Here is an 8,877-nt window from a genome sequence, read left to right on the forward strand (position 1 = left end):
TTCCAGGCATATTCAGTGCATAATAGTCCTAATATATACTAACTTTGAAAGGCACACTACATATAAATCTTGATTAAACACTGTATCACAGACAAATTGTGAAAGCATCTGATAAGTGATGATCCTTTGATTGGATCCTCTGCTTATAGAAAATCAATGGCAACACAGATGAATCTCTGATAAATATAAATATCCTATTAGAGAGTTCATGATACTAGCGCAATTGAACTCAATGAATAACGTGACTTTCATATGCAATGCCATATTAGAGAGTTCATGATACTAGCGCAATTGAACTCTCTTCTATATATCTACGGAATAACGCCTTTGTGCTATGGAAAACACAGCAACAATCTATGAAACATATACTACGGTAGAGACCAGTTATGTCCGGTCATATAGTAGTAGCATATACTGCTTCAGCTCCCTGCAATACTCAAGCATTTATAATCAACCATATTCACAACCCCAAATTAACAGTAAATAAATAAAAGCAACATGAAACCATCAAATTGCGAAGGATAAAAGTTTCAAACATTCAAATTCAGTTTAAGAAACCATTGAAAAGGAAAATGAAAAGCAAAAGTCTGCTGAGCTTATTGACCATACACCGAATGCATAATTGCAAAGTTTTTCAGTGATTAACTTTTATCTGCTCAGTCATCATCAGAATCAGGAGAAGGGCTGTTCTCTTCTTCAGGGTTGGGTGGCATCATTGGAGATGGAAAAGTAGGGGGTTGCAGCTGCTGAGGATGAGTTGGATCAAGAAGGGGCATTCCCATGAGCATTGTTTGAGCAGCAGCAGCATCAGATTGTGAGCCTGCAGCAGCATGTTGATGAGGTGGCACAGGATAGTTAGGCATAATCTGAGACAGAGTCTGAGGAAAGGGTGTTGCTCCTGGTACACCTGGAAACACTTGAGAACCCCTAGTGTCTTCCCTGGGGACAATGTCAATAAGAAAATCATAGATATCAGACTTTGTCATTGCAGCTGCAATGTCATTCTTACTTAATGTTTTCCTTTTGTTCTCCTCAACATTAGACCATGCCCTCATTGTGAGCTCCATGATGAACATCTCACAGGCCTTGGCCAACAGCACAGGAGCCTCAGCTGATACCATTCTCACATCCTCATCAGCCTTCATTATCCTCTTGATCCTAGCCAATGGCAAACTGTGATGATTCCTCAACTCACTCGGCTCCTCAACTTCCTGACGCTGTTTTGCCCAGAAGTTGCTCAGTTGCTTCTCCAATGGTTCCTTTTTTTGTGACTGTGTGCTAGAGGAAGGTGCTGAGGGACCAATGGTCAGAGCCAGAGGACTGGCTGGAGGATCCGTCTTGGTGTCAGATTCAACTTTGCTCTTGCCGCGTCCTTCTTTTGCTCCTTCATCACGCTTCTTCTCATCCATGTTCTTATGCACTGGACTTCAAAATATTCTGATCAACATGGTACATGCAACAAGAATAAACATTTATGTATCTCAGATAAAAATTCACATTAGTCTAAATGAAACAGAGTTAGAACATACATAGACTGGTTTACATAACATAAGTGATAAAAGGAATAGAAATTTAATAAACATTATGTACATCTTATAACAAAATTAAAATTCGTAGAATAATACAATTTCTTACCTTATGTCCATTTTCTACTTTAGACACATGATCAGATTACACAAACCCATTCCATGACCCCTTGAAATTAAACTTAAGTCTTGGTTGTAGTTAAAATTCTAAAATTAAATGTGTCAAACCTTGAATTATATGGGAAAAGTTCTTTTTTTTACCAACAATCAGAATATCAGTGAAAATTGAGATTTTAGGAACAAAACCAAAGCTTTATAACACCTTTGACAACAATAATTTAAAAAGATTGAATATATAATGTTACTCTTGGTTGATATGCAACATGCACAACATATGTAATACTAAGAAGAAGAAAAGATAGAAGTACTAAATTAAGATTGTGCTCACTTTTAGCCTTGTGAACAAGATGACGCATGTAATCTTTTAAATTTGTTATTAAAAAATATCAATAAATTAATTATTAGATTTAACATAAAGACAATTATGATGTGTTAAATTAAATTAAGTTTGATCATCAATGAACAAGAAAAAAAATAAAGAAAAGATATGAGAGAAGAAAATATACCTGAAATTTGTTCTAAACAAGTTTAGATTTTAATTTCGAACCTAATACAAGAAAAGAAGAAGAAGAGAAAGAAAAGTAAAAAAAAAAACGCGTAATCAAAATAATTAAACATTGATGATTTACTTTAATGATATAATAATTTTTTTTTGATTAACTTGTCGGCTAGTATATATTATTAATAACAAAAAATATATTTAATAAAATTGAAAAAAAAAACATTAGTTCTTAAGGTTGAAAATCTCATATTATTAGAGATATGTTCAAAAATATTGCATAACTGAATATAAATTTCATTTTATAAATTAATTTTATATGTATAGGTTGAACTTAAAGAATATTCTAAGATGATACAAGAGTTATAATAAAAAGATTATTAAATTATCATGTCACTCGTTATTAGACCATTCATAAATATTTATTTTTGTATAAGATACCAACTTTTCAACATAAAAGGGTGTATTGAAGATTTCAAATTACTAAATATTAACAAATTATAATAAATGTGGGTCCAATCTCACTTTACCATGTAAGAAAAAATTATTAAAAATATTTAGATATTGTTTATAAAAATAATTTTATTAATAAATAAAATTAAGCATTTTCTTTAGTTTTACTTACAAAATAATTGAATAACAAAGAATCACAAGATAAACTAAATTTTATCATAAAAATATTAGTGGCATATTTATCACGTATAATTATTCACCACAAATCTAGACATCACAAAATATTTAAGAATTGTTTTCTCCATCACAAATAGACATAGAAAAATGACCATCGCAACTTCTAAAAAATAAATAAAAAAACATAATATAAATTGACATATTTAAATCTACTTTTCTTGGTAAAGACGAGTTTGTCAAATATTATAAAAGATTCTATCATTGACAAATTTTGAAAAGTTTTATCGAGTACAAATTATAAAAGATATTATCTATCAAAAATTGTGAAAGATATTTTTCATCACAAACTACATGAAATCTTAACTATTGATCTAGATTTATAGTTTTTAAATTTCAACAGTAAGAATTTAAGAAAAAAATAAGCTTTATCATACCTTTGGTAATAATTAAAAAAAAATCAAATATAATGTTATTGTAGACTTGAATACAACTTGCACAAATCTTGTAAAACAAGGAAAAAGAATAAAAATCCAAAGTCAATATCATGCTAGTTTTAGCCTTGTAAACAAAATAACTCATAATCTTTTAAAAAATTTACCAATAGACTAACTATATAATTTAACATAAAAAAAATTGCGATATATTTAACTAAATCAAGATTGATCGCTAGACATCAAGAATAAAAAAAGAAGAAAAGAAGGAAAAAGAAAAGAAAAAATTTACCTGAAATTTGTTGAACTCAGATCTCAGTTTCTGAGAAAAGATAAAGAGCAGAAGATGAAGAAATGGACGAAGAAACTAGTTAAATACTGATGATTTATTTTAAAGAAATAATAATATTTTCTGTAATAAACACGCCGGTTAGCATTCATTACAAATAGCCAAAAATATAAGAAACTGTCATTAATTAAATATGTGATCAAATTATAATATATAAGTAGACACAAACTTTATCTTATAAACATTAATTATATATACAATTAAGTTATAGTATATATAATTATGCTCGATCTCATCTTATAAGTCAGTTTTATATAGTTGAATTAAACATAGTTGATTTCTAAGACAGTGTAAAAGTTTATCTTATCAAAGATTGATAAATTTATCTTGTCATCATATATATATATATATATATAAAAGTATGTTGTACATGACATCAATTGTTTTGTACAAATTCAAAGTGTATCATAAAATCAAAATCAAATGTAACATTTATATTGCATCTTAAGTAAAAAGAGTTATGTCCTAATTAATAATTATAATTTTTGACATGGTAATTATTATTAAGTGATATAATAAATGGTATTAAAAATAAGATTACCAAATTCATTATTAGTGGGATAATTGTTGAACAAGTTTTCCTCTTTATTTTTATCTTTTAAATTTTTCTCACAAGAATTAAGAAATATAATAAATATTTTAATTATAACACAATAATTGTATGTAGTTTCACTGCAATAAACTATAAGATAATGCCTAAATAACAACTAAATTTAGATATAAAAAATAATTAGCGACAATAATAACAATTTTAGATTCTAATTTATAAATTAAAAATTATTGATTTCTAAAATAGTTTTTATTATGAATAAAAATTTATAATTGGATTGTGAATAGGTATCTAAATTGGTCTCTAATCTTAATTACCAAGGTTTTGGCTAACAAAAATATTAGTACAAAACACATGACATTAAAGTAAAGATGTGTCAAACGGTGTACACAACTCAAATGTTAATATTAACCGCCTTAGACACGTAAAAAACGTTTAATGTAATTAGATTAAAAAGACGATATTCAATCATTTCTAAAGTTTGGGTAACAAAATATATCAAAGTTTTGGACAGAAACAACTTTTAATTTTTGGTCAAAGTGTACAAACTAAAAACATATTTAACCACACACACACACACACACACATATATATATATATATATATATATATATTAAAACTTATTTCAAACAATTTTAATTTTAATTTAATTCTTGTGAGAAAAAAATTAGTCCAGATTCTCTACTGGTTTTTTTGGTATTGTCCTCTGTTGGGCATTAAAATTACATTGTACTGGTATTTTAAATATCTTTTTAATATATTTTAAAACGTTAAAATTAATGATAATGATAATTAGTGTATTATGAAAGCACAATAGAGAAACAACACACAAAAAAATCAGCAGAGAATCAAAATTCAAAATTTAAGTGAAGATGAAAAAATTAAAAATAATTAATGAAAGTAATAAAGTTTTGCTTTAATGATATATTAATATTTGTTCTAACATTTATCACTAATAATAGTATATAATAAATTATATTTAATGAAATTAAAATAAAACTATTAGTTGTTGAAGTTCTCGTATTTATTATACATTTATATAATTTGGTCATTTATATATATATATATATATATATATATATATATATATATATATATATATATATATATAAATGACCAAATGATTAAATAAAATATATAAGTGATACTAATAAATTTGAAATTTGGTTTGAGAAAATTTAGATTTAAATTTCATACTTGAATAAAAAAAAGAAATCAAAGGAAAGAAGAAGAAAAGTAAAAAAGATGAACAAGAAAAGTTAAAGGAAAAAAAAATAACAAAAGAATGCAAGTGTATTTACGATGTCATAGTTCAAAATAATATTCATTACTAAAGAATCAAATATTTTATGTATTTTATTCTATAATTTTTTCGTAAAAAATATTTAAAAATTTTGTTATAAAAATAATTTGTAGAACATTATTATCATTTTTTTTTAAATAGTACGTACAAAACATTATTTACAAAAAAAAATTGTAATAAATACTTGTAATTTTTATAATTTTGTAAAAAAACAATTACTTATGAAAGAATTACTTGTCAATTAAAATTTTTAGAAAAAATTAAAAGAAAAATATTTTCTTACAAATGTTATAACAAAATTTTAAGAAAAATTTTATGAAATATGAAAAAATCTAATAATATTCAAAATTTAAAACTTTTAGAAAAATTAAAAGAAAAATATTTTCTTACAAATGTTATAACAAAATTATAAGACAAATTTTATGAAATATGAAAAAATCTAATAATATTCAAAATTTAAATTTGTAAGGAACAAAAACATAAAAGATACAAAAAGTAAAGGAAGTAGTAAAACATTCATAGTTTATTTTAATGATACAATAACATTTTTTATCAACTAACAAAGTTTACTAATAACACTATACAAGAAAATTATTAAATAATAATTAAATTAAACATCATTTTATAAATTATTAAAAAAAATTATATCTAAAATATTATTTATTATTAATAAAAAATTATAATTAATGTGTAAATTAGAGTCTAAATTGATCTTCACTAATAACTACCAAAACTGGAGTTACTTAATTAGTATTATTGATTATGAGTTAGTGTCTAATTTAAAAATAGCGACTAATTTAAAATAATTAATATTAAATAATTAAAACATTGATAACTAGTATTAGAAATTAATTTAAACTTTAATTACAAAATTAATTATATTGTTTATTTACAGTATAAATTATTTATTGTACTAATAATTTTTAGTTAATGGAATAGTGTCTAACTTAATAAATATAATAAATAATTATTTTAATTATTAAATTTTATTGTTATTTAATAGTTTGATAAAAGTATAATAAATTATATTTAATGAACTTTGGAAAAACAAAACTGTTACTTGTTGTTGAAGGTCCACATTAATTATATATAAAAAATTATAATATATAAAATATAATATACCTCAATTTTATTGTGAAGAGATTTAGATTTCAATTTCAAATTTGAGAAAAAAAAAATAGTAGAAAGAAAGAAAAGAAAATAACATTTTTAGAAAATAGCAATGGAATTAATAAATTATTGATATTTGACTCTAATGATACAATAATAGTTTTTCCACCAAACGTAACATTAATTGTTAATAATAAAAGTATAATAAATTCTATTTAATGAAATTAAAGAAAAACAATTATTATTGAAGTTTGGATCAACGAGTCAGTTTCTTTGACGAGTTATAGATAGAGATAACGTTTGGACTTAAATATATGTAAGCATACAATGTTTATAGTTTTTTATGTTTTTTCGTGAAGGAAAAGAAATCATTGTACTAACAAGTTAACTAATTAAGTTTTGATTCATAGAGAATAATATAAGTGATTTAATGTTTTAGCTCCATGTATTTATTTAGAGATTTTTTTCTATAATAAGTATAGTTTGCCCATGTTTCCTAATGTGTAATTTTTTTTCATGAAGTGTAATTTTTATCTTAGGTTTAGTGTGGTACTCTTGTGCGTTGTATTCTTTGATTTTATTTTTTCTTTTTAATAAATTTTCATGTGATTACAAATAATTGATGAGCTTAGATGTAAAGTTCATATTGGTGCCTAACATGAACTTTATATATATATATATATATATATATATATATATATATATATATATATATATATATATATATATATGTGTGTGTGTGTGTGTGTGTGTGTGTGTGTGTGTATAATTAATTAAGGGTATGATAAAATGAAAAATATTTTAGAGATCTAAGAAAAATTTTCAAATATCAATATAGTCAATAGTTGAGAAATAAAGAAAATTATTTTAAGGAAACAAAATAATTATTCAAATGAAACAAAAATTAATGATAATAGAGTAAGGAAGATAATTTTTTATAAGGTTAAATATGTTTTTGGTCCCTTAACTTTTAGTGAATTTTTGAATTAGTCTATTTCAAAACTTTGGACCAATTTAGTTATTCATCTTTCGAAATACATGGATTTAGTCTTTTTAATCAAATTTGGTTACATTTATTTGATGTTTAGTACGCATTTCAGGATTGTATTTGAGTTGTTTATACTATTTGACACATTTTTGCTTTAATGTTAAGTCAAATACTATTATGAAACACGTTTTGGCCCGACCCGTCTATGGTCCGTAAAAAATGGGTCGGGCCAGGTTGACCTGTTAAACATAAACGGATTAATAATCACAACCTATCCCATATAGGACGGGCTAACGGGGCGGACCGAGCTGGTCCGTCCATTTTTTTTTTCTTTTTTTTTTAAATTTGTTTTCATTTTTTTAAAATTTTGTAATTTTTAAAATTTGTTTATATATACATATAAATTATTATTAAAGGCATATTTAATCAAATAAAATATTTTTTAAACTTTTAATTGATTAGTTAATGTTTTTAATTAGATAGATTAAAATAATTATTAAAAATTTACATATTAAATTATTTGATTATAACTAATAATTAAAACTTAATTTGTAGGTTTTAGTGATTTAAATTGTAATACTATGATATATTTGCACATTTAAAAAATATATATAAAAAATTAATTTTTTTAGTTAATTTTATTTTATTTTATTTTTTTAAAACGGACCAACGGATCAGGACGGGTTGGCCCGTACTTTGGCCCGTCAAATTGATGGACTGCATGGGACAGGCTAGAACAGACTGACGGATTAACATTTTCAACCCAACCCGTCCCTTTTAACACTAACTGATGGACCGACCCGTTGAATCTGGCCCATTTTGCCACTCCTACAAAGTATCCATAATTGTTTTAGTCTCAATTACACTGATAACTTCAAATCAAATGTTTAGAGGGTATCCCTTATTAGAATCATTTTTATACACGATTTTGTATGTCCCTTCTAACTATTAAATTTATTTGGAAAGTTAAATTGTTTATTATGAAAAATATTAAATTATTACTTCCAATTGATTAAAATATATTATTTTCAATCGCAATCTCCTCGATTTAGAAAGTTATGTATACATATCATTTTAACGGTAATATTATACAAAACTATTTTTTATAAACTGTCAATATTGTAAACACCCAACTTTATTTTTTTATTAATTTAATATATAATATCAATAACTTAAATTAGTAATTTTTTTTGCTATCGATATCAATTCTAAAAACTTCCATTGTATATTTTTACTAAAACTTTTGTTAAATTTAAAAGAAAAAAAAAAATCTAATTTAGTTGAAAGTAAATATTTTTTAAATTAAATGAAAAAAAATATGTGCTACCACATTTACTCAATTTTTTTGTTAAGGTACTCTTCGCTAAAAGA

The 8,877-nt window shown here is 24.3% G+C and overlaps 1 protein-coding gene across 2 annotated transcripts; it reads right to left on the bottom strand.

The window, feature by feature from the left end:
• Positions 1-488: 488 nt before the first annotated feature.
• Positions 489-3,577, bottom strand: LOC114189178 (nuclear transcription factor Y subunit C-2-like). Of its 2 annotated transcripts, XM_028077884.1 has the most exons (3): positions 3,499-3,538; positions 2,153-2,193; positions 489-1,437 (listed from the first exon to the last, which is right to left on the bottom strand). In XM_028077884.1, the coding sequence occupies exon 3, from the start codon at positions 1,407-1,409 to the stop codon at positions 657-659; it is 753 nt and encodes a 250-aa protein (XP_027933685.1). In that variant the 5' UTR covers positions 1,410-1,437; positions 2,153-2,193; positions 3,499-3,538; the 3' UTR covers positions 489-656. The 2 variants fall into 2 exon arrangements, with proteins under 2 accessions (XP_027933685.1, XP_027933684.1); XM_028077883.1 differs by lacking the exon at positions 2,153-2,193 and having other exon boundaries at positions 3,499-3,577.
• Positions 3,578-8,877: the final 5,300 nt, after the last annotated feature.

This window comes from Vigna unguiculata, chromosome 6, assembly GCF_004118075.2.
Source record: "Vigna unguiculata cultivar IT97K-499-35 chromosome 6, ASM411807v1, whole genome shotgun sequence".
NCBI classification, from domain to species: Eukaryota; Viridiplantae; Streptophyta; class Magnoliopsida; order Fabales; family Fabaceae; genus Vigna; species Vigna unguiculata.